This window comes from Protopterus annectens, chromosome 8.part1 (genome assembly GCF_019279795.1).
Source record: "Protopterus annectens isolate FY-2018-M chromosome 8.part1, PAN1.0, whole genome shotgun sequence".
NCBI lineage: Eukaryota > Metazoa > Chordata > Ceratodontiformes > Protopteridae > Protopterus > Protopterus annectens.
The window spans coordinates 536,697,901-536,725,456 of record NC_056742.1 but is presented as its reverse complement, the minus strand read 5'-3'; the positions used below and the strand labels follow the sequence as shown (position 1 = coordinate 536,725,456).

General features: G+C 44.0%; 1 protein-coding gene across 1 annotated transcript in view; it reads left to right on the top strand.

Moving 5' to 3' along the window:
* Window positions 1-27,556, top strand: part of EDC4 (enhancer of mRNA decapping 4) — a 2,017,057-nt gene that overhangs the window by 189,940 nt on the left and 1,799,561 nt on the right. Inside the window, exon 3 of the mRNA XM_044082055.1 lies at window positions 20,552-20,663. Coding sequence (XP_043937990.1) covers window positions 20,552-20,663 — 112 coding nt within the window. The remainder of the gene's footprint in view (window positions 1-20,551; window positions 20,664-27,556) is intronic.

Below are 27,556 nucleotides of genomic sequence, written 5' to 3'. Positions count from 1 at the left end.
ACCAGAAGAGGAAAAGGGACAAAGTTTCTATTCAAGACTTTTCCTGGTACCCAGAAAAGACAAATCATGGCGTCCAATTCTGGACTTATCCACTCTAAACACATTTCTGGACATTCCAAAATTCAAGATGCTGACTCAACAGTTACTACCTATACTAGGCAAAGTTGCCTGGTTGGTAACTCTAGACTTAAAAGAGGCTTACCTGCATATCCTAATCAGGGAATCTTGCAGAAGATACCTCGGCTTCAAAGCAGGCTACTTGCTTTACCAGTTCTCTGCTGCCCTTTGGCTTATCTACTGCACCCAGGATCTTCACAAAGTGAGTGGCATAAACGAAAAGAAATCACAACTGGTACCCTCTCATAAAATTCCATTCCTGGGTGCAAGCTTGAATAAAACTGCCCAGGTGACTTACCTTACGCCAGAAAAGCAAATTCAATTGGTGACTTACTTCAAACAGGTGGCCACAAAAACCCTGCTATCTGCAAGACAAATTCTGCAAGCCTTGGGGTTCATGGCCTCCTGCATTCTTCTAATTCCATATGCAAGACTGCATATGAGGAAACTTCAGTGGTACTTAAAAAGTTTATGGAGTCAACATTGTCAAAGCCTGGAAACAATAATTCCTATCATACCTTGCCTGTAACTAGAGTTTCTATGGTGGGCAGAGGCCTGACACCAAAACAAGGGACTGCCATTCACTCCACCCCCTGCCGCCCAAACCCTAATTACAGACGCATCAGACTATGCTTGGGGGGGCTCATCTGGCAGGAAAGTGCATTCAGGGCAAATGGAGCCCAAATCAAATGCACCTACATATCAATCAGAAAGAGATGCTAGCTGTACAGAATGCACTGACAGCCTTCAAGGACTACCTTCATCCAGGACAACTAATGATAAAGACAGACAACACCACAGTTATGTGCTACATAAACAAGCAGGGGGGTACACATTCCTACTCCCTTTGCAGACTAGCCATGGTATTGTGGAACACTGCCTTGACCTAACAAATACAACTACAAGCTCAGTTCCTGCCAGGAAAGCTAAATACTCTGGCAGACGAACTAAGCAGAAATCTTATGGACCCACACGAATGGAAACTGGAACCACAAGTTTTTAGCATGGTGACACACAAATGGGGGAGTCCAGACGTAGATCTTTTTGCTCCACCCCAGAACTATCAGTTGGACAAATTCTGCACAAGGATTCATCACAAAACAGCTTGGAAAGTGGATGCTCTGTCATTCAGCTGGAAAAACCCATCCGTCTATGCTTTTCCCCCTCTGCCTCTGCTCTCCAAAGTTCTACTAAAAGTCAGACAGGACAAACCAAAAATGATTCTGATTGCTCCAGACTGGCCTCGCCAACACTGGCACACACTTCTGCGCAATGTGTCACACCTTCCTCCGTGGCAGCTGCCTCAGACACCTTACCTACTGTCTCAGCAGAACTACCAAATTCTGCACACTCAGCTCCAAACTTTGAATCTTGCAACTTGGCTAATCAACTAATTTCACCCTTGTCATCCCTCAGCAAACCTGTGATGGATGTCATTTTGGAGGCTAGAAGGCCTAGTACTAGAAAATCTTATGCTGACAAATGGAAAAGGTTCTGTGCCTGGAACCAATCACAAGGAATAAGCACAGCAATGCCAAATATTCCTCAGATTTTGCAATATTTAACTGAGATGCTTCACAAGAGTCTATCTTTTTCTTCCATAAAAATCCATGCCTCAGCCATTTCAGCTCATTACAACACAGAACATCCCCTCTTCGCTCATCCTCTGCTAAAGCAGTATCTCAGAGGGGCCAAAAATTTAAGACCTCTCAGGAGAGCGCTAACTTTTGCATGGGACCTCAATTTTGTTTTGGAAAAACTTACTGTACCTCCTTTTGAGCCAGCTGCTACTGCGGACCTAAAATTTCTCTCCTGGAAAACAACTTTCCTTTTAGCAGTCACTTCAGCTAGAAGGATTTCAGAATTACAGGCTCTTATGGCAGTGGAGCCTTTCATTATTTTTCATCTGGACATGGTGGCTCTCAGGACCATTCCATCTTTCATGCCTAAGGTGGTACCCAGTGTGGCTCTTAATCAGACCATTCATCTGCCAACTTTCTTTCCCAATCCACAGAACAAGGGTGAGCGGATTCTGCATTCATTGGAAGTACACAGACAACTTAGATTCTACTTAAACAGGACAAAATCTCTAAGAAAATCTGAACAACTATTGGTGTCATTTGCTGCAGGGGCAGAGGGAAAGACTATTTCAAAGCAGACCATTTCCAAATGGATAAGCCATTGTATTTGTTTCTGCTATATGCACCATGGTAAACCTATCCCCAAGGGGATCAGATCTCATTCCACCAGGGCTGCATCTACTTCTGCAGTCTTTCTCAGAGGGGTTCCTACCAGGGACATTCTAGAAGCTGCTACCTGGAGCTCAGTTCATACGTTCACCAAACATTACCATTTACCTCTCTTCTCTAAATCCAGAGCTGGCTTTGCCACTGTTGTCCTGCAGGGCCTTATAGCTGCTCCTAATAGTGTATAAATCCATACTCCCAACCATAGCTTTGGGATTTTACCCAAATGTAATGACTGCAACAGTGAAACACGAAGAACATAGTACAGTTGTGTAAACTTATCATAAATGTAGATGTTCGAGTTTATTCACTGTTGCCGTCCTGGTTACCCTCCCTCCAGCCCCCTGACTTCTCTTGGCTCTACCTTTCCTTCTTGTTTGGTGTATTTAACCTTTCTGGTGTATTTGCTTTTTGATGGAGGTGTACTATAACAGATAATTGCTTCCCTTTGTGGGGGCACCTGACATTTTGGGCAAGAAAAACTGATGTAATGGCATCGGCTACATGTTTTATACCCCTGACGACCTGACGTCATGGAAGAAGAGACAGCATCCAATGCAGGAATCTAAGACTCTGGTATTCAGGCCGGCTGAGGGCTACCTGTAGGCAGATGACCCAAATGTGATGATTGCAACAGTGAATACACTCGAACATCTACATTTATGGTAAGTGTACACAACTGTACTTTTTCTGTCTACCATGCATTACAGGACATAGTGACTAGTCTGTCTACCGTTCATTACAGGATATGGTCACTAGTTTGTCAAACATGCATTATGGGCCATGGTGACTAGTCTGTCTACCATGCATTACGGGACATGGTCACTAGTCTATCTTCCATGCATTATGGGACATGGTTACTAGTCTTATCTACATGCATGCATGGTGAGTAGTCTGTCTACCATGAAGTACATGACATGGTGACTAGTCTGTCTACCATGCATTATGGGGCATGGTGACTAGTCTGTCTACCATGCATTGCGGGGCATGGTGACTAGTCTGGTTACTGTGCATAATGGGGCATGATGACTAGTCTGTCTACCGTGCATTATGCGGCATGGTGACGCGTCTGTCTGCCATGCAGTACAGGATATGGTCACTAGTTCGTCTGCCATACAGTACAGGACATGGTCACTAGTGCATCCACCATGCAGTACGGGACATGGTGACTAGTCTGCCATGCAGTGCAGGACATGGTCACTAGTCTGGCTACCATGAAGTACAGCAGCAGAAGCCTACCGGGGAGTGCTAGGAAGGGGGGGGGGTGGCAGGAAGCTTCTATCTTCTGTTTTGGCGGTTAGCTTTCATCTCTTTTGACCTGTGATTTATTATTATTATTATTTTTTTTTAATTTGTTGACCAGAGTAGAGGACTGATCTCAGTGAACCTGTTTCTGTCTCAGCTCAGTAGTACACAGACAAAAATACAAAGAATGCGTAGATATCTGACAGTATATGCAAAGAGAAATTAAATATACAATATATACAGGGTGTTAAGTAGATGGATAATACACATGCTATGCTGTGTCATGAGTGACAGTGACAGTAAATAGGTCATGAAGAGTTATTACTTGAGATGAGCCTTAAGCTGTGAGCAGAGCAAGGGGTTAGTAGTGTTCTTTAAAGTCTGATGGGAGACCTTCCCATACCTTGGGTAGAGGGACAGAGAAAGCATGGTCTGTGCTTTGAAGTCTGGTTTGTGGGGGTGATAGGATAGAACCCAAGTGATTAAGGCTTTTAAGGTTGTACGATGGAGCTTTCCTAAATAGCATTGAGGCAGGATGAGATAAGGACTCATTCTTAATGAGTTTAAATAGTTGTGAGCAGAGTAAAAAGCTCATTGTTTGACTGGAAGTGCAGTGCTGCTCATTTCTGGGGTCAATTATTATGAACCTGCAAAAGTGGCATGTCAGATGGGTTGAATGGTGTGTTTTGCTTGCCGGCTGCAGCGATGATACAGAGGCCATATTCTAGTTGAGCCAGTAGGATACCTTTGCCTATGATTTCTGGTGGCTCTGGAGAAAAATGGAGATATTTTTATTAGCCCAAAATGAGAGAGTCAGTTTTCTTGTGGGTGTTTTCTTGATGGATATGGAAGCTTGGAGATGGGGCCAACCAAATTCCTAAATGTTTGGATGTTTTAACATTTTCATTTGAGATATTAATGCGGTCATGGTTTTAAGGGGTCTTGAAATAGAGATTATTTTTGTCTGGTTCCCATAGACCATTGTCTTGGTTTTAGCTGAGTTTGTCATTTGCACATAGAATGAGTCAGTGAAAGTCTGCTTGGATGTCAATTTCAAGAGAGGGGTGGGAGTGGTTGAAATGGAATAAGATTGTATCATTGGTTTAAAGTAAGAAGGGAAGCTTGGAGCAAGTCAAGTGGCAGTTTGTTAATGTAAACAAGGAAAACAATAGGTTAAAGAATAGAACCTTGATGGCCCCTTTCAGAAGAGGGGGTTGGTAGTGAAGAGATGGAGTTGAATTGAACAGTGAAGTGGTGATAAGACAGTTTTTAAACCATGGCTCATTATTTTGGCTAATGCTTATTTCTGTGAGGTGGTTGAGGAGAATAGTGTGATTGACAAAGTCAGAAGTTAGAGAAGTCAAAGAAGGTGGCACCAGTTAATAGGCCTTTATCCAGTCCATGGAGAATGTTGTCACTGAGCATCTATTGGGCTGTGGATGTACTGCTTCCAGACCAGAAGCCATAGTGCTTATTAGAAAAGAGGTTGTATTTGCTGATGTCCTTCATGGATGCATCTGCAGTCATAACAAATGGGTTGTCCTGTCGTCAGGCAGCCCTTCGGTTGGCCGGATTCCAAAGTCTGGGTCCGGCTTCGTCTGATGTCGCACTCCACCCGACGTCATCTCTGCTGGTCTTCGGGTATAAAGGCATCAGCCGACGCCATTTTCCTCAGAAGCCATAGTGCTTATTAGAAAAGAGGTTGTATTTGCTGATGTACTGAGTGAGCTTTAAGTAGATCAATTTTTTCTAGGATTCTTCGTAGTGTTGGTATAAGTTGCCCTCTACCATCATCATCTCCTTTTTGTGACCCTTTATTTCTGACCAGCAGCAAGGAGTGATGTCCTTCCTTACAAGTGTTGCAGTATTCATTGCATCTGGGATATCCTGCAGAGTATTGCAAAATGTCTGGCCAGCATATGAAAGCCTTAATACCTTTCAAGCGCCATATGTCAGACGCATGTCTTATGTCCAAGGCTTAAGGTACATGTGTGATGTACGAGTGCCCAATCCACAGAACAACTTTGTCACCAGTCTGAATGCTACCTTGAATTTGGGCTGCAGGATGCTCAAGTTGGTTTAGCTGCCGAGCCTGCTAAAGATTAGTGCCTCAGTGGGGCTTTTTCCTTCCTTTTTTTTTCTTCCTTATGTTTGCCTCTTACATGTTATCCAGGAAGGGGAAATGTGACTGTGCGAGGCAAATTCCCCGTAAAGACTGACATGAAAAGTGCCTTTTTTTATTTGGGTGAGATTCACGACCATACTCGATGTGAGATCTACCAGGTGTTTGTCCCCAGAGAACCAGTGTTTAAAACTTTTGATGCAGGGTACAGAGGCCTCTGAATCAATCTGCCATAATGTTCAGCCGCAGTTGAAGAAGGAAGGTAAAAGGCGCATTCTGAATCTGTTGTCCAGTCTTCTCTGGATGTCTCCATTGTGTTGGATGAAGAACCTGAGGATCATCTGGTGCCTACATCAAATCCTTCTGTTGTGACCAAGTTGGTGGCTGACACAGAGCTGCTTACTGGCACATCAGCTGACACTGTACCTACATCTGTTACAGGTGTGGAGTGGAATCATGGCTGATTATATTGTAGAGTCTAGGGGGATTCCCAGAAACTTGTGATGAAAGAAATACCTGGTACCTCATTGAATCTAGGCAGGGCTCTGAACCTCCTAGACTGGATATAGCTGATGTTCCTTTAAAAAAAAAAAAACAGAAGACCAGACATGTGCCCCCTGTGGCCAAGGATCTTCACCAAGAATGTTAGGATTTTCCTCAAGAGCTTTTCAGTGTCCTTATGGCTTTGAATCCCCCTCTCAAGGCTCATCTGCTCTTGAATCCTGTTTCCTGTGCCACTACCCCTTCAAAGCATCCTGGGGAATTCAATTCTTCTGAGGATGAGGGTGATTTAGATTCTGTTGAGGAGGCATTAACCTGTTCCTTCCAGCTCCATTCTTCTTTTTCCTTGAGGTCTGAAGGGGAAGCTTCACTATTCCCTGATTCCCCTATAAGAATTATCCTTTGGCACACTGTAGTTCATGGAACACTTTAACTGGGATTGTTCCCAACTGTCTTGACATTCAAAAAGGTACTATGAACTCTTGCAAATATATTCTCCCAGACCTTCTGTGGTCTCTCCATTATTGGATGCCCTTGTGGACACTTTTCTTCATAGGTATGTACTAGGCTATTGGCCCTAGGGCCTATATAAGCCTAGCCAAAAAGGTATCCTGGCTTTCGCCACCCAAGAAAATTATTTTCCTGTGCCCCTGTCGAGTAGAGCCACAGAGGTGATCCCTGGTGTGAATTTCCTATGTCCCATCCACTCATCAAGATTTTTCTTGAAGAGTGCTAATGAGGAGCTTTGTTTGATATAGATAGGTAGTTTGTTCCAGAGTATGGGAAGTCTCTGGGACAGGAATCTATCCCTCCAGCATGTTCTGTTTATTGTGGTGACAAGGTTTAGGTCCTTAGAGTGTGTAGCTCGGAGGTATTGGGATTTCTTTAAGTGGAGCATGTCCAACAGCTCTGGGTTTGGCATAGCTTTGTATGTTAGGCAGAGATCGCCTCTGAGTAGGCGATATGCGACTGAGTAAAGCTGGAGTTTTTTGAGACGGTCTGTGTAAGGCATCTTTGTGAGGCCGGTAATCTTCTTTGTGATTTATTTCTATGGCCTTTCCAGTTTTGGTGTCTTGTGAGGTACTTACCAAAAGGGGTGTTGTACTCTATAATGGGTCTAATGAGTGACGAGTAGAGGGGAACAATTACCTCTTTTTTCCTGGATGAGAAACTTTTTGTGATGAGGTGTGCCACATAGAAGGATTTCCTGACCAGTGTGGCGATGTGATTATCAAAGGAGAGACTACAGTCCACCTGTATCCCAAAGTCTCTTATCACACTTTCATTGTTAAGTAGACTACCACCTATGTAGTAGCTCATGGGTACAGAGTTTTTAGCAAAGGGGATGACAGTGCACTTTTTGGTACTGAGCTTGAAGCCATGGCTTTAACACCAGGCATCTGTCTCCGTGAGGCTCTTTTGTAGGATGCCCACATCGTTAGAAGTTTCGATTATGGCTCCTAGTTAGCAGTCATCTGTGAATTTCGTTGGCCAAAGACCTTCTGTGTTAGCCTGTACTTCAGAAAAGTTGATACCAAATAGGAGAGGACCCAGGACTCTGAACCCTGTGGTACTCCACTTGTCACTGGTCTGAAGTCGGATTTAGAGTCTGCTACTTTCACAGTGTGGGTTCTGTCAGTGAGCCAGTTGACAACCCATAATGTGACATAGGGATTTATACCTGGTTTAGTGAGTTTATCTATAATTCCAGAGTGGGGGATGGTGTCAAAAGCCTTGACGAGATCTAGATAGGCTGTGTGAACCACCTTACCCTTGTCTACGGCTTTGGTGACTGCTTCAAAGAAGTCTATCAGGTTTAGGAGACATGATCTGCCTTTTACAAACCCAAACTGGGTGGGGTCCGGAGTTTGGAGATAACCAATGTCTTTGTTTATAAGTTCCATGATGATATATTCCATGGCCTTGCAGACCAAGCTCATCAGGCTAATGGGATGGTAGTTCAGCTTCTTAAACCACTGATTCCCAACCTCCTGCCCCTAAAAGCCTGACAGTTTTTATAAGGTCAAAAAAAGGAGGCCAGCACCAAGAGTGATAACTAGGTTTATTCCAGGTAATGACAAATCAAACCGGTTTCTGTAGCTTTGCCTTAATCAGTGCCAGTCTTTTTGGTAGTGCAGCTCTGTTGAACTTTTTAAGGCCCTTCAGGATAAAATATTTCTTTCCCCTGTTCCTAGGTTTCAGAGGAATTATCCCTCTAAGCCTTCCTTTGTAAATAGGCATCTTAGTCGGCCTTTTCATAGCAAGTGTACCTCCAAGAGAGCTTTTCCTCACAAGCCTTCCCAGGGTTATAAAGGTCAAACACCTTCCTTCTCTAACAAATATGCTTCTATTTGACATTCCACCTCCTCTACCCTTTGGCTTAATTCTGCTGTCCCTCAGGTTGATGCTGTCTTTTTTTGGTTTGGCAACAGATTACTCAGACTCTTTGTTTTTTTTTTCCGTTGTCCAGCGAGGTTATTTTATGGTTTGGAAGTCGCTTCCTCCCTTCTGATGTCTTCCCCAGCCTCCTCCTTGACAACCCCCTAATTTTCCTGTGGTCTTTCAGGATCTTTTAACACATGGGACTGTCCATCCTGTCCCACTTTCTCGGAGCACAGGGTTTTACTCTAGGATGATGTTCTTCGTGTTTCACTGTTGCAGTCATTACATTTGGGTAATCTGCTGGAAAGTTGCCCGCAGTCGGCCTGAATAACAAAGTCTTGGGTCCTGCGTCGGTTGCTGTCTCTTCTTCCATGACGTCAGGTCATCAGGGGTATTAAACATGCAGCCGACGCCATTTTATTCAGCCTTTCTTGTCGCGTGGTGCCCGAAGCAGAAGCAGTTCACAAGTGCCGGTCGGCTGACTTCTGAAATTTTCGTATTCGAGTTTCAGAACTGAAGTCTTCAAACTAAAGCGAAGTACCCAGTTGGGGAAACTTTTTCTTGCTCTTTACCGATGTCAGTAAAGGTGAATAATTGCATTACTTGTGGGAAGCAAATACCTCATAAGGATTTTCATTTGTACTGTATTCCTTTTTCTTCAATAAAAATCCATGCCTCTGCCATCTCGGCTCATTACAACACAGAGCCTCCTCTCTTTTCTCATCCTCTGCTTAAACAGTATCTTAGAGGGGCCAAAAATTTAAGGCCTCCCAGAAGATCACCAACTCCTGCATGGGACCTCAATTTTGTGCTGGAAAAACTCACCCTGCCTCCTTTTGAACCAGCAGCTACTGCGGATATAAATTTTTTATCTTGGAAAACAGCTTTTCTCTTGGCAGTCACTTCAGCAAGAAGGGTTTCAGAACTGCAGGCTGTCATGGCAGTGGAGCCTTTTATTATATTTTACCCGGACAGGGTGTCCCTCAGGACCAGTCCTTCTTTTATGCCTAAGGTGGTATCCAGTGTGGCTCTTAACCAGACCATTCACCTGCCAACATTTTACCCAAATCCGCAGAACAAGGGGGTGTGGATTCTGCATTCATTGGATGTACACAGACAACTAAGATTCTACTTAAACAGGACCAAATCTCTAAGAAAGTCTGAGCAACTACTGGCAGCATTTGCTGCAGGGTCAGAGGGGAAGGCTGTATCAAAGCAGACTATTTCTAAGTGGATAAGCCACTGCATTCGTTTCTGCTACTTGCACCATGGTAAACATGTGCCCAAAGGGATCAGATCACATTCCACCAGGGCTGCCTCTACTTCAGCAGCTTTTCTCAGAGGGGTTCCAACCAAAGACATTCTAGAAGCTGCTACTTGGAGCTCTGTTCATACCTTCACAAAGCATTATCATTTGCCTCTCTTCTCCAAATCCAGGGTAGGCTTTGCCACTGCAGTTCTGCAGGGCCCTATAGCATTCCTAATGCTGTTTAGTTCCATCCTCCCATCCATAACTGTGGGATTCTACCCAAATGTAATGACTGCAACAGTGAAACACGAAGAACATAGTACAGTTGTGTACGCTTACCATAAATGTAGATGTTCGAGTGTATTCACTGTTGCAGTCCGGGTTACCCACCCGCCATCCCCCTTTCTATACCTTTATTTCCTTCACTATACACAAAAGCCTTTGTGGTGTATTTGCTTGTAGATGAAGGTAAAGTTTGTTTCTAAAAGTGCTTTTATATATATTTACTGTTTATTTATATATATATATATATATATATATATATATATATATATATATATATATATATATTTTTGTTTTTTCTCCCCATTTGGGGGGCACCTGACATCTGCGGCAAGAAAAACTGAATAAAATGGCATCGGCTGCATGTTTTATACCTCTGACGACCTGATATCATGGAAGAAGAGACAGCAACTGACGCAGGACCCAAGACTTTGTTATTCAGGCTGACTGAGGGCAACCTGCCAGCAGATTACCCAAATGTAATGACTGCAACAGTGAATACACTCGAACATCTACATTTATGGTAAGTGTACACAACTGTACTTTTCTTGTTCCCAGGATGTGTCTTGGAGTCCCATTCTGGATCTTTCCTTTCTCAACGCCTTTTCTAAAAGTTCCTTCCTTTAGGATACTGTCTCTGCAGGGATTATCTATGTTGTTGCTTCCTCAAGCTTTTCTGGTGTCCCTAGATTTGTAAGATGGTTGCCTCCACATTCCTATACACCCTGTCTTTGGGAAGTTTTTACATTTGTCTGTTTCTTTCTCTTATTATCAGTTCTGTGCTTTGCCTTTTGGTCTTTCTGTGGCCCTAAGGGTGTGTACAAAATGTCTGACCCCCCCCCCCCCTAGTGGTAGCCTTCTGCAGAGATCAGGGGATTCAAATCATCCCCTATTTGCACGACCTTTTGGTTCAGGCCCCTTCCCAACATTTCTTGCTTCAGAATCTTCACTTCACTGTGGGTTGTCTTCTTAGTGTGGAGTTCACCCTACACCTCAAAAAGCCTGTGTTGACCCTCTGCCAGGATCAGATCTCTCTGGTTTGCAGGATTCATACCGTCCTTATGCTGGCTTGCCTCCTGGCACTCAGGGTTCCGTCTTTGACAGTTTATTTTCAGCTTCTTCTCCCTCTTCCAGTCCTTCCTGCTAAAGAATTTCTGTGAGTTCTGGAGTACATGGCCTCCACTATTCCCATGGTTCCCTCGACCAAGCACCATATGAGAAAGTTTCAGTGGTATCTGAAGACTTTGGCTTCAGCACTGCTATCCTCTGGATTTTCCTGATGTTCATCATGTTACACTGCTGCAGTCATTACACTTGGGTTATCCTGCCGTCAGGCGGTTCCCCAGTCGGCCTGAGTTCCAAAGTCTTGGTCCGGCGTCGGTTGCTGTTGCCTCCTCCCTGACGTCAGTGCGACAGGGGCATATAAGATGCAGCCGATGCCATTTTCTTGCCGCGCGGTTCCCTAAGTAAAAGCAGTTCGCAAGTGCCGGTCAGCCGACTCCTGAGATTTTCATTCCGAATCCAGAATCGAAGTCTTCTACAAAGCTAAGTACCCCGTTGGGGAAACTTTTTCTTGCCTCAGACCGATGTCAGTAAAAGTTAATAACTGTATTTCTTGTGGGAAGCAAATACCTCATAAGGATTTTCATTCTTATTGTATCCCATGCCTAGGCCCAGACCACAACGTCACTGGTTGTCGGTTTTGTGCTAGGTTTAACAAGCGCACTATAAAACATCGGTTTGATTTTGCCCGGCATTATTTTGGTAGAAAATTCAATTACACCATGCCGTCGGAACTTCCGATGACCGGAATACATAAAAAGTGCAAAGACAGGGATAGGCATCCGAGGCCCAAAACTGACGACAAAGCCTCTTCTAGGCCAGTCTCCAGTTTTCAGCGAGGCACCTTCGCAGCCCCTGACGACCGCTTCTGTAGAACCACAGGCCGCCTCTGACTCCCACGTGGAGATGGCTGGGCCTTCGGATACACAAGATTTTCAACCTACCGAAACTATCCCTTCAGAGGGATCCGGAGTAGCTGAACAACCCGCAGCTTCAGAGGGTGTTTTCAGACCTACTCAGTTAAGCATTAAACCTTCTGCTAAATCTAAACCTCCTTTAAAAACAAAGAAACAAATACAGCATTCTCCAGGACAGGCCTCCATGCCTAAGAAATAAATGCTCAAAATGGCCGAAGACCTAATCACTCTGATCAGGGGTTCCCATCCCCCTCCTGATAAAAGACCTAGACAGGATGCAGACTATGACTCATCCGACCAGGTGTCCATCTCTTCAGATTCATCCTCAGACCTAGGATACTCTTTACCCCCTTATGAGGATTCTGATGCTGAGGAATCAATTCCATCAGCCTCTCCGCCTGAGGACTACTTCTTTGGGGAAACCTTACATACCATGAGGGAGCATTTCCATTGGGAAGGCCAGGATTACTCAGAATCCAAGAAAAGGCTCAGAGACGTCCTTTTATTACCTCAACACAGACCCCTTGCTATTCCGCCAGTGTTAGATATCGTGGATGATGTGTATACTGAATCCAGCTTAAATCCTGTTTCTTTACCTCCAGCCCTAGTTAAGCCTGACAGATACTACAGAGTCCCTGACTCTCACAAATTTCTTTATAAAAGCCCTGTTGCTGACCCTGAAACTATTTCTCAGGGACCCAAAGGGGTTAAGGCCTCATCAGAAAGAATCTAGTCCCCTCTGACAGAGATTCCAGAGCATTAGACAGATGGAGGAAGAAAGTATATACGTCTGCAACTTTAGCAATGAGGGCCTTAAATTGCCAGTTTCACATGCTAAAATATCAGCAATTTTTGATGTCTCAGTTGAAACAAAAAATGCTTCCAGATTCAGATCCTCCTAATTTTAAGGAAATGCAGGAGTTACTGCATGCAGCTGAACAAGTGGGAAAACATACTTTGCAATGTGGTTTTGATTCTTTAGAGGCCTCTTGTAGAGCAGCAGTTACAGGTTTTGTCATTAGAAGACATGCTTGGTTAAAAGAGCATACGTTACCAGATCATGTTAAAGCAAAACTATTGGATGTACCTTTGCAGTAGGATGTGTTATTTGGAGTTAAGGCAGAAGAGGTATTAAAGAAAATGGAGGATAAGGCAAAATCTATGCAAACGGTGAAGGATTTTCTTACAGGTTCAGCCTCCTCGATTTAGCAGAAATTGGCCAACAAAGAATTGGTCCTTTCCAGTTACAGACAGACCTCAAAGGGGCAGATACAGACGTCCAAGAGGTAGAGGTCAACCACAAGGTCCTTACAGGCCTCGACAATGGGGTGCATCAGGCCAGAAAGAAGGGGAAGACAGGCCCCAACCATATAAAAAGCAGCCCCAATGACTTCCCACTACAACTGCCAAACAGCTCTCTCTTGGCAGCCCCCTTGGGAGGAAAACTGGCACTTTTCTATTACAATTGGCATATGATCACCAAAGACAAATGGGTTCTCAACATTGTATCTCAAGGTTACAGGTTCCACTTTCACACTCTGCCAAGGTTAAAAGGAATGCCAAATCTGCCACCAAATCAATGGGCAGAGGCTCAAAAACAAATTACAGCACTCATGGACATGAGAGCTATTCAAAAGGTACCACCACAGGAGCAAGGACAAGGATTTTACTCAAGACTATTTCTGGTTCCCAGAAAAGACAAAGCCTGGAGGCCCATTCTGGATCTTTCTTCTCTAAACACTTACCTGGATGTTCCGAAATTCAAAATGTTGACACTACAGCAGCTTCTTCCCATGCTGGGCAAGAAAGCTTGACTCGTAACCTTGGATCTCAAGGAGGCATACCTGCATGTCCCTATCAGATACAACTGCAGAAGATACCTTAGATTCATAGTTGGTTCAATGCACTATCAATTGTCTGCACTGCCCTTTGGCTTATCTACTGCGCCCAGGGTCTTCACAAAGTGCCTGGCACCAGTAATTGCATTTTGCAGACAGAAAGGAATTCAAATTTATCCGTACCTGGACGACTGCCTGATTCAAGCAGAGAGCAAGGACATTCTTCTAAAGCATCTGGCATTTGTAAAAAAAGTTATTAAGTTGCCTAGGGTACACAGTAAACAAAAAGAAATCAAAACTAGTGCCCTCACAAGAGATAATATTCCTGGGTGCCAGCTTGAATACAACGGCCCAGATGGCTTATCTCACGCCAGACAAGCAAGGACAACTGACCCATTTTCAATTGATGGCAACAAGAAGCCAACTCCCTGCAAGAAAAATTCTGCAGGCCTTGGGTTACATGGCATCTTGCATACTACTAATTCCATATGCCAGACTGCATATGAGGAAACTACAATGGTACTTAAAGAGTGTCTGGTCTCAACACTGTCAAAGTTTGGAAACAGTTATACCACTAATTCCTTGCCTTCAGCAGGACTTTCGATGGTGGGCTCAAGCTTGTCACCTCAACCAGGGACAGCCTTTTACTCAACCCACAGCCAGGCAAACACTGCAACAGATGCATCAGTTTACGCCTGAGGAGCACACATGGCAGGAAAATGTATTCAGGGCACATGGCCCGCAGAACAAAGGCATCTTCACATCAATCAAAAAGAGATGCTAGCTGTACAAAATGCCCTTATAGCCTTCAAGGACCTGCTGCATCCAGGACAACTACTACTAAAGACAGACAACACCACAGTTATGTGGTACATAAACAAGCAAGGAGGCACTCACTCTTATCCCCTATGCAGACAAGCCATGACCTTGTGGAACACAGCTCTAAACTATCAAGTTCATCTGCAAACACAATTCCTGCCAGGAGAGAAAAACACACTGGCAGACGACTTAAGCAGAAGCATCATGGATCCCCACGAATGGGAATTGAATCCACAAATATTCAGAATGATAACACAGAAATGGTGGAGCCCAGACATAGATCTGTTTGCATCCCCAATGAACTGCCAGCTACAGAAATTTTGCACAAGGACTTACCATCCACAAGCATGGAAAGTGGATGCCCTATCATTCAGCTGGAAAAACCTACAAGTGTATGCTTTCCCACCACTACCTCTCCTTCCAAAGATACTCATAAAAGCCAGGCAAGAAGAGCCAAAGATGATCCTGATTGCACCAGACTGGCCACGCCAGCACTGGTACCCAATCTTAAAGAACTTAGCACAAGGACCACTTTGGATTTTGCCTCAAATCCCACATCTGCTGACTCAGCACAACAATCAGATACTTCACAGCCAGCTAAAGACTTTAAACCTAGCTGCATGGAAGATTCCTTAAACAAGCAAGCAATGCCTCTCTCCAAAGCTGTTATGGATGTCATTCTGGAGGCCAGAAGGCCTAGTACCAGGAAAGCCTATTCGGATAAATGGAAGAGCCTTGACCCTCTTGTCCCAAATATTCCTCAGATACTACAATATTTAACTGAGATGCTGGAGAAAGGCCTCTCCTTTTCATCCATCAAGATCCACGCCTCTGCCATCTCTGCTCATTACAACATGGATCCACCAATTTTCTCTAATCCTTTGCTAAAACTGTACCTCAGAGGGGCTAAAAACATAAGACCGCCCCGTAGAGCACCTACTCCAACTTGGGACCTCAACTTCGTGTTGGAAAAATTAACTTTACCTCCTTTTGAGCCAGCTAACACATCAGATTTAAAATATATCTCTTGGAAAACTGCTCTGCTCCTGGCAGTAACATCAGCACGAAGAGTTTCAGAATTACAGGCACTAATGGCAGTGGAACCTTTCATCATTTTCCACCAAGACAGGGTGTCTTTAAGAACTAACCCTACGTTTATGCCAAAGTTGGTATCAAGTGTGGCTCTAAACCAAACTATTCACTTGCCAACTTTTTATCCAAATCCACAGAATAAAGGGGAGAGACTACTGCATTCTTTGGACATACACAGGCAGTTGCGCTTCTACTTGGACAAAACCAAAGCTTTCAGAAAATCTGAGCCGTTATTGGTAGCATATGCTGCAAGAGCACAGGGAAAAGCCATTTCAAAACAGACTATTTCAAAATGGATAGGACACTGTATACGTTTCTGCTACACACACCATAGGAAACCTGTACCTAACCGCATTAGATCTCACTCGACCAGGGTAACAGCCACTTCAACTGCCTACCTCAGAGGAGTACCTACCAAGGATATTTTGGAAGCAGCAACTTGGAGTTCTGTACATACCTTCACCAAGCATTACCATCTGCCTCTATATTATAAATCAAGAGCTGGCTTCGCCACTGCAGTGCTGCAGGGCCTTATAGCCACCCCTAATGCCTTATAGAACCAGCCACACTACCTCAGCTTTGGGATTCTACCCAAGTGTAATGACTGCAGCAGTGTAACACGATGAACATAGTACAGTTTTGTACCTACCATAAATGTAGATGTTCGAGTGTATACACTGCTGCAGTCCAGGTTACCCTCCCTCCTTCCCCTCTTACTTGCTGGTACGTACCTATGCCATCTACCCTTTACTACCTATGGGGAGTATTTGCTGGTAACTGAAAGTTGTTGATGCTTTTCTTTTGTATGTTTTATTAGCAATTTGAATTGCCTACCTTTTTGGGGGCACCTGACATCTGGGGCAAGAAAAACTGAAGAAAATGGCGTCAGCTGCATCTTATATACCCCTGTCGCACTGACGTCAGGGAGGAGGCGACAGCAACCGATGCCGGACCAAGACTTTGGAACTCAGGCCGACTGGGGAACCACCTGACGGCAGGATAACCCAAGTGTAATGACTGCAGCAGTGTATACACTCAAACATCTACATTTATGGTAGGTACAAAACTGTACTTTCTTCTCCTGCCTTGTGTCAAGCTTAAGTTCCACTGGTGGATTTGTCAGATCTCCCCGAATCCAGGGCTGTCTTTTCAGGTTTCTCTTCCCATTCAGGAGCTCTACAAGGGTGCTTACAAACCAAGTTTGTGGAGCTTCTTATAACGACCTCAAGGTCCATGGTCTAAGGTCCCCTCAGCAGCTAACAGAGCGTATCAGCACCAAGTAGATGAGAGCCCTGATTGTGGCCATTCTTGCCTTTCACTCCCTTTGGATTTTAGGTCCTCTTTACATCTTCACAGACGGTGCCATGATTATTTGGTATATCGACAAGCAAGGGGTCACAAAGTGTTAACCTCTTTTGCAGGCTTGGGATTTTTGTGTTCTGCCATTGCATGTTTCTTCAGGCAGTTTACATCCCCTCAGAGCACAGTATTATGGCAGACACTTGGAGCATGTCCAAGACATCTCCACGAATGGATGCTTCACAGGGAGGTGTTCCTGGACAATGTACATCGGTGGGGTATCCTTTGGGTAGATCTTTTTGCCTCCCCTCTAAACAGGCAACTTCCCAGTTCTATTCCAGAGTGCAAAGCTCTCTGGCTTGGAAAAGGGATGCCATGCCTTTTTCCTGGAAGGGAATGTGTTATATGCCTATCCCCCTCTTTCTGTGCTACCAAATGTCCTACACAGAATCATGTAGGACAGACCCGAAATCTTGCTGGCGACTCCCTTTTGACCTAGACACCATTGGTTCCCGCTTCTGTTTCATCTAGCCAGAGGCAGTCATCACAAGTTACCTCACAGGATAGATCTACTCACACAGGACAAGGGATCTCTCATCCAACCTCACTTACCCACCCTTCAGTTGATTCTCTGGGTGATAGGGTTTTAATTCATTTTCTACACCAATTTTCTGTTGATGTGCTTTGGGATTTGCAGGAGGCCAGCAAACCCACTACTAGAAAATCCTTTGTGGCTAAATGAAAGAGATTTTCTGTTCAGTGTCTCAAGCATGACCTTGCCCCTTTTTCTGTTAGTTATTTCTACTGTTCTTTTCTGTTTGCATGAGTTGCTCTCTCTGGTCTCCCATGTTCATCTGTTAAAGCTCATTTGTCAGCCATTTCTGCTTGTCTGCTTTTGAATCCATGTCTTACTTCTTGTTCTGAAGTAAAACAAATTTTAAAAGGTGTCCATATTAAACCCCTAAGATAGCTTGTTCTTCCTCCTTGGGACCTTAATTTCATTTTTGAGAAATTAACTTGTTTTCCCTTTGGTCTTGCAGTTTCCTCTTCTTTCCTGCACTCTCCTGGGAAAACGGTGCTGTTGGTTGCTCTTACTTCTATCAAGAGGGTCTCTGAATGTCAGTCACTCATGGTAGTCCCACCTTTTTTTTTTTTTTTTTTTGATAAATACAGGTTCTCTGTTTGTACTAATCCTTCTTTTATGCCCAAGGTGGTTAATGATTTGCCCTTGCATCAAACATCTCATCTGCCTTTTTTTTTCTTTTCTACACAAAATGTAGCCACGTTGGTGCAGCGGTAGCGTTGTCGCCTCACAGCAAGAGGTTCTCCCGTTAGATTCTCAGCTGGAGTGCCTCCTGTGTGGAGTCTGCATGTCCTCCCCACGGTCGTGTGGCGTTCGAAAGACATGCATAAATGGGCGTGCCTTAGTTGAAGGTAGGGCATCAGGCTGGCACCTCGGCACCGTAAAAATCTACTGCCAATCATTAGTGGACCGGATTTCCGCTGTGGCGACACCTGACTGGGAAAAGCCGAAAGAAGAAGAACAACAAAATGCCAGTGAGAAGATTCTCTGCACTTTGGATTTACATAGCTCAGGTATTAGCAGGGTAATAATAAAGATTCAGGAAGTCTGAGCAGCTTTTTGTTTCTTTTCATCACAGGAAATTTGGTTTGACAGTTTCCAAACAAACCCTCTCTTCCTGGATCTCTAAGATAATTTCCTTTTATTTTCCTACATGAGTTCTTAGGGGGGGAATCCTCCGTGGCTTCCTCCTTCCATCCGCTCCAGTAACCTTTGTACTCTCTTAGATGTAAAAAAAATACTGCAACAGTGATAAGGAAGGACATAGTACAGTTGTGTAAGAACTTGCCATAAAAGTCATGTCACTGTTGCAGTATTCTACCCCACTCTCCTTCCCCCTGTTCTTCTTGCCTATCTTTTGGCCAAAGGGGTCCTTCTTACTCTCCTTCATAGTTCCTTCTTGGGTTGCTGCGGTTCTTCTGGGACAGTTAAATTCTGAGCATTAGACCTCATGCGTCACATATGTACATTACACCTTGGGCTAAGGGTATACATCTGACTTGTGGACCTGGAAGGTATAAAGGTTTCGGTATGCTGGCTGTCCTCGGTAGGTGTCCCAGATATAAAGAATACTGCAAAAGTGAAAAAGTCGAACATCTACCGTTATGGTAAGCTCTTACATGGCTTTATTTTATGGTCAGACTGTGGATTTTGTGACTTGTCATAACTTCTTTTCTATGCCGTCTCGTGTTTGGAGACCTGCAGTGATTCTAAGGTCTGAGCATACAAGGCTGCACACCCTTTACCTGCTTCCTGCTTGCCACTGCAAAGCTATATTGCCTTCCCCCTAAAGAAGGCTTATGCTGCAGGATTTGATCCCTTGTCCTTCAAGGAAGGCCAGATGTATACCCCCCATCAGTTTAGTGCATGACCTAAAGCTCATATACAGGCTGACTGGCTCTCAGGTAGATATCTTGCTTTTGTGGTTTTGAGCCGGCTGACTGGCTGTCAGGTAGATATCCTGCTTTTGTGCTTCTGAGCCTGCTTATTTCTTTTTCCAACTTCTTGAGAATGGGTTTACACACACAGAGACAGGGCAGTCGTTAATTAGGTTCATAGGTGTATTCTAGGCCTTTAAAAGCCTAACGGTGCAATCCATCCCAGTTGTGCCCCTGTGTATTATGAGTGTTTAATAAAAGTAGGTATGCTAGGAAGTTTCTAGAGGTTGTGTGTGTTTGTGTATGTGTGTGGGGTTGTTAGTTTGGACATTACTATCTGCATCTGTCTGTCAAGGGCATAGGGGCCAGACCAGGGGTGAATTTCCAATTTCCCATCCATTGGTTAAGGTTATGCTTAAATAGGGTTAGGGATGAACTCTGCTTCACATCGAGGGAGAACCAGTTCTCGAGCATGGGCATCCTCTGAGACACGTACCTGTCTCATTAACATGTCTTACTTATGTAACAAGTAAAATTTAAATTCTTGGATCTAGTGGTTCTGATGTTGTTCGTTTTGTGGATGTGCAAAAAGTCCATCAGAGCTGGATCTGTGGATGCACTGTATGCTAGGCATAAATCGCCTGTCAGTAACCTGTAGGAGACAGAGTATAGAGAATAGGGCTTTAAGGCGACCGTTGTAGGACAGTGTGTTTGTACCTTGGATTCTCATGGTAAGGAACCTTTGTGGGCATTCTAACTTAATTAAAAGATGAGTAGCTGAGAAGTAGGCGTTATACTGGTAGTTTTTAGAATGGTATATTTCTTGTTGGGCATGCTAAAAATTAAGTAACTGCTTCATATTTTTGTAAGCTGTAGTCATGATCTAAATTGTCATATTTTCCCATTTCTGCTTTCCACAGCTGCCTTTCAGGAGATGATAATTCAACCTGCATTGAAATAAATGCCCGAGATGTGGAAATCATAGCCAGTGGTGATACCAGCATTTCTAGTAAAGCCCGAGGTAGCAACAAGGTAAGTTGTAAACCAAAACGTGTAAGGTGACACCAAGTTGTTGCATGTTCGTAGTTTTTTTATATTGTTGAGGAGTAGCAGCAGTTCATGTCCGTACCCCGATATTAAGTGAAATGTTGTTGGCAGCTTTGTGAGTACTGTTCCATGGATCGTTGGCTTTTAGCAGACAGCAGTATCTCGCTGATCTTTTCCATCTCTTAATACTTATTTAGCCCAGAGCCAGTAAGATCTTCCTAATACTGGCAAATTTTTTAATTTGTTTGATGGAGAACATAGTGACACATGCCATAAATGTCACTGGCCCCCTCTTAAGCACTTTGTTCTTTTTTTAGTTTATTTTCAGTTTCCTTCATTTTCTTTCTGATGCTTGCTTTATCCTTTCTGGCATTCCAGGGGAGCAGGACTCTGTCCTTCCTTTCCACGGAAATAATACAAATAATCAGTCCCAGACAGCTTTCCAGTCCACAACTGTGCACGTGCACACAGGTACACACCACACACACTTCTGGGCAATTTACAAGGTCAGCATTTCACTTGTTGGCATCTCTTTGGGATATGAAAGGAAAATGGAAACCTTGCAAAACGTCTCGACACTTGTAGACTTTGAGTAAAAGGTATACAAGCTAGGAAGCAAGCCGGAATACCAAGCATTGTGAGACAGCAAAAAGAGAATTGCACTCTACTCCCTTCTTAATCTGGGAGCCTTTCATTGCTTAAGCCTTCATTTTCTTTAATTATTGGAGAGAAAAAATATCTGTGGGAAGTTCGAGCATACAGCTGCAGTCAGAAATAACAGAATTGTTTTCTTTCCAAGTTAGACTGATCGTGCATCTGTTGAGTTCTACATGTACAGGCTAAGCCTGTACTTAATATGGATGATTCCCTAGGCATAAAGCTAAAGACAAGAAACAAAGTAAAAGTGATAAAGAGAAAGTTACCTGTTCTTGTCCTTACCCTGAAAAAATATAGTGATGGAAAAATTAACATCCTTCAGTCTTCTGATAGGCTTTTTCAAATTCTTGTAAAAGTGTTATTAAAATTGGCTAGAATGTATTGTATGATTTATGTGTCGTATATGAAATTCTGCTAAATTTTAGGCTTAAGACAATCTTCAACATGGTCTTTCAGATGTTATTCTATACCTCCTGTTGATATTGTCTATGAAAATATGCTGAAGGCTTGTGTTAAGGTCCAGTTCTCCTCAGTGTCCCCTTTTCTCATGCAGGCCCTGAGGAGGCTGGAGGCAGTTCAACTTGTGCTGACTTTGGCTGTGGTTTTGATGATGGGATTGCAGTCAATGGGCTGGAGTCCTTTCCTGTTTACTCTTTCTCTGGTATCAGTACCATTGGTTGTGTGGCTGCTGGCAACAAGAGGTCCTTCATTTCGGAGGACTAGCCCACTGAAGGCAGTCTCTGCGCCGATTTTATTTGTGCTGATGTCAGAGGGTTTTGGCTTTCCAGCCTTTGGGGCCAAGAGTCTTGATGTCAGACCAGTCATTGATTCGTATGTTTTTCCCCATTGTTCAGGGTTGGTCTGTTGAGCTAGACTTGATGCCAGTTCTCACTCTGTGTTGTTGTTCATCTCTTCTGGATGTTCTTCGTGTTTCACTGTTGCAGTCATTACATTTGGGTAATCTGCTGGCAGGTTGCCCTCAGTCGGCCTGAATTCCAAAGTCTTGGGTCCTGCGTTGGTTGCTGTCTCCTCTACCATGACGTAAGGTCATCAGGGGTATAAAACATGACGTAAGGTCATCAGGGGTATAAAACATGCAGCCGACGCCATTTTCTTTAGTCTTTCTTGCCGCACGCTGCCCGAAACAGAAGCATTTTGCAAGTGCCGGTCGGCCGACTACTGAAATATTCGAGTTTGAGTTTCAGAACCGAAGTCTTCACTAAAGCCAAGTACCCTGTTGGGGAAACTTTTTTCTTGCTTTTTACCAATGTCAGAAAAAGTAAATAATTGTATTACTTGTGGGAAACAAATACCTCATAAGGATTTCCATTTATACTGTATTCCTTGCCTAGGCCCTGATCACAACGTACCTGGCTGTCTGTTTTGTGCTAGATTTAACCAACGCACTATTAAGTGTCGGTATATTTTTGCATCTAAGTATTTTGGAAACAGATTTAACTACCCAGAAATGTCGTCGGATAGCAATCAGACTACCGGAGTACATAAAAAACGCAAAGAAAAGGACAGAGAAAGGCAGTCGAGATCCAAAACCGACGAAGCTTCTCCTAAGCCAGTCGCCGGTACTCATTGAGGCCCATTCGCAGCCCCTGATACCCGCTATCTTAGAGTCGCAGGCCTCTACCGACACCCATGTGGGGGCCGGCATGCCGCAAGATACTCAACGTATTAGACCAACAGATGCATCTCCCTCGGATGGGTCTGGAGCCGCTGAGCAGGCACCGGCTTCTGAGGGTGTCCTCAGACCTCAACTTTTTTATGTTAAACCGACGAAAGCTGCAAAACCAAAGGCAAAGACACCTTCTAAAACTAAAAATACGACGCCTGAGCCACGTGCACAGGCCTCTATGCCTAAAAAACAGATGATCAAAATGGCTGAAGACCTAATTTCCTTGATCAGGGGTACCCATCCCCCTCCAGATAAGAGGCCTAGGCAAGACACTGACTATGAATCTTCAGATCAGATTTCTATTACTTCTGATTCCTCTTCTGATCAGGAATTATCTTTACCTCCCTATGAGGATTCTGATGCTGAGGAGTCTATTCCATCTGTTTCTCCTTCTGAGGATTATTCATTTGGAGAAACCTTGCATACTTTGAGGGAGCATTTCCACTGGGAGAGTCTAGACTTCTCAGAATCAAAAAAAAGAGGTTCAGGGATTTCCTTCTTCTCCCTCAGCACAAATCTTTAGCCATTCCTCCTGTTTTAGACATTGTGGATGATGTGTTTTCGGAGTCAAGCCTGACCCCTGACTCCTTACCTCCTTCTCCCAGTAAGCCTGACAGGTATTACAGGGTCCCTGACTCTCATACATTTTTATTTGGAAACCCTGCTGCTGATCCTGAAATTATCTCACAGGGTCCAAAGGGAGTTAAGGCCTCAACAGCAAAAAACCCTACCCCCTCCGACAGAGATTCAAGGGCACTGGACAGATGGGGAAAAAAGGTTTATACATCTGCAGCCTTGGCAATCAGGGCCTTAAACTGTCAATTTCATATGCTTAAGTACCAACATGTTATGGGATTGCTGAAACAGAAAATGATGTTGATTTCAGAATGTGCAGAAAATAAGGAATTGCAGGAATTATTGCATGCAGCTGAACAAGTTGTCAAGCATACTTTGCAATGTGGTTTTGATTCTTTAGAGGCCTCCTGCAGGGCCGCAGTTACTGGATCTGTGATTAGGAGGCATGCCTGGTTAAAGGAACAAAATTTGCCTGATCATGTTAAAGCTAAATTGCTAGCTGCACCTTTACAGCATGATTCTCTGTTTGGCATTAAGGCACAAGAGGTTTTAAAGAAAATGGAAGACAAAGCTAAGTCTATGCAGACTGTTAAAGATTTCTTGCAAGTGCAGCCACCTAGATTCAGTAGACACTGGCCTACAAAAAAATTGGAACTTTCCTGTGTCAGACAGAGCTCAAAGGGCCAAATCCAGACTCCCTAAGGGTTCCAGGTACCAGGCTCAAGACTCGTACAGGTCAAAGCAATGGGGCGCATCCACCTCCAAATCTGGAGGAGATAAAGCGCAAACGTAAAGAAAGCAATCCCAATGACTTCCCTCTGCCTGCACCAAGCACTTATCTTTTGGCAGCACCCATAGGGGGGAAAGTAGCACTTTTTGCTCAAAATTGGCAGTTAATAACCCAGGACAAGTGGGTACTAAATATCGTATCACAGGGATACAGATTCCATTTCCACACTCTGCCAATGACAAATGGTTGGCCAGATCTGCCAAAAAGTCAATGGGCAGAGGCACAGAAACAGGTTACGTCCCTCATGGATATGGGGACCATTCAGACAGTACCAGAACAGGAAAAAGGACAAGGTTTTTACTCAAGACTGTTCTTGGTACCCAGAAAGGACAAGGCCTGGTGGCCAATACTGGATTTATTGATTTTGAACACATACCTGGACATTCCAAAATTCAAAATGCTCACTTTGCAACAACTTCTGCCCATGCTGGGCAAGAATGCTTGGCTGGTGACTTTGTCCCTAAAAGAGGCATACCTGCATGTCCCAATACGACAATCGTGCAGAAGATACCTCAGATTCAGGGCTGGCTTAATGCATTACCAATTCTCTGCACTGCCCTTTGGCTTATCTGCTATGCCCAGGGTCTTTACAAAGTGCCTGGCACCAGTAATTGCATTTTGCAGACAAAGAAGTATTCAAATATATCCTTACTTGGACGACTGTCTCATTCAAGCAGAGAACAAGGACACTCTTCTACGACACCTGTCATTTGTGAAAAGGCTTCTAACATGCCTAGGGTACACAGTAAACGAAAAGAAATCACAGCTGGTACCCTCTCAAAAGATACATTCCTGGATGCAAGCTTAAATACAACTGTCCAGATGGCTTACCTCACGCCAGACAAACAAAGGCAGCTGACTACAACTTCAAATGATGGCAACAAAAACCCAGTCTTCTGCAAGAGAAATTCTGCAGGCTCTGGGCTTCATGGCATCCTGCATCCTACTAATTCCATATGCAAGACTGCATATGAGGAAACTACTATGGTACCTAAAAAGTTTATGGAGTCACCATTCACACAGTCTCGAAACAATGATTCCTCTCATCCCCTGCCTGCAGCAGGAGTTTCTATGGTGGGCAAAGGCCTGTCACCAAAACATGGGACGGCCCTTCACTCTATCCCCTGCCAGCCAAACCTTAACAACAGACGCATCAGATTATGCCTGGGGGGGCCCACATGGCAGGAAGATGCATTCAGGGCATATGGGCACTAAATCAAATGCATCTACATATCAACCAGAAAGAGATGCTAGCTGTTCAAAATGCCCTAACAGCCTTCAAGGACTTACTTCATCCAGGACAACTACTGATAAGATGGACAACACCACAATCATGTGGTATATAAACAAGCAAGGGGGCACACAGTCATACCCCCTTTGCAGATTAGCCATGGCACTGTGGGCCACAGCTTTGACCTACCAAATAAATCTTCAAGCTCAATTCCTGCCAGGAAAACAAAACACTCTGGCAGACGATTTAAGCAGAAATCTTATGGATCCTCACGAGTGTCCACAAGTCTTCAGCATGATAGCAAAGAAATGGGGGAGCCCAGACATAGACCTATTTGCCTCTCCTCCAAATTATCAACTGAAAAGATTCTGCACAAGGACTTATCACAGACAAGCATGGAAAGTGGACACCCTATCCTTCAGTTGGAAAAAAACATCAGTTTACGCCTTTTCTCCTCTGCCTCTTCTACCCAAGGTCCTCCTAAAAGCCAGACAAGAGAAGCCAAAGATGATATTAATTGCCCCGGACTGGCCCCACCAATACTGGTACCCAATCCTAAGGAACTTGTCATAATACGCAGCTTGGACCTTGCCTCAAAAACCACAACTACTGTCCCAGCAAAACAATGAGATCCTGCACAATCAACTACAGACCCTGAACCTGGCAGCATGGCTAATCCTGTAATCATACAGACGACTCCTCTCAGTAAAGCTGTGATGGATGTCATTCTGGAAGCCAGAAGGCCTAGTACTAGAAAATCTTATGCTGACAAATGGAAGATATTCTGTACTTGGAATCAAGCACAAGGAACTGATAAAGCAGAACCGCATATTCCTCAGATATTACAATACTTAACTGAGATGCTTGACAAAGGCCTATCTTTTTCATCAATCAAAATCCGTGCCTCGGCCATTTCGGCTCATTACAATACAGAGCCACCAATCTTTTCTCATCCTTTACTAAAGCAGTGTCTTAGAGGAGCCAACAATTTAAGGCCTCCTAGAAGATCACCATTACCTGCATGGGACCTCAATTATGTGTTGGAAAAGCTCACCCTGCCCCCATTGGAACCAGCTGCTACCGCTGATATAAAGTTCTTGTCATGGAAGACTGCTCTGCTAGTAGCAATTACTTCAGCAAGAAGAGTTTCAGAGCTACAGGCCCTCATGGCTGTAGAGCCTTTTATCATATTTTACCCAGACAGGGTGCCTTTGAGGACAAATCCTACCTTTATGTCTAAGGTCGTTTCCAGTGTGGCTCTGAACCAAACAATTCATCTGCCAACTTTTTATCCAAATCCGCAGAACAAAGGGGAGAGAATTCTGCATTCCTTGGATGTACACAGACAGTTAAGATTCTACTTGAGCAGGACTAAAGCTCTAAGGAAAACTGAGCAATTACTAGTGTCATATGCTGCAGGATCAGAAGGAAAGGCTATTTCAAAGCAGACAATTTCAAAGTGGGATAAGCCATTGCATCCGTTTCTGCTACTTACACCATGGCAAACCTGTGCCCAAGGACATTAGGTCTCACTCCACCAGGGCTGCAGCTACTTCAGCAGCCTTTCTCAGAGGAGCACCAACCAAGGACATTGTAGAGGCTGCTACATGGAGTTCTGTTCACATCTTTACAAAGCATTACCATTTGCCTCTCTACTCTAAATCCAGGGCAGGCTTTGCCACTGCAGTGCTTCAGGGCCTTATTGCCTCACCTAATTCTGTTTAGCTTCAGCCTCCCAACCATAGCTTTGGGATTCTACCCAAATGTAATGACTGCAACAGTAAAACACGAAGAACATAGTACAGTTGTGTACAATTACCATTAATGTAGATGTTCGAGTGTATTCACTGTTGCAGTCCAGGTTACCCTCCTGCCATCCCCCTGTCATTCTACAATTTATCTTTCCTTTTCTATCTCCTACAACTTATGTGGTGTAT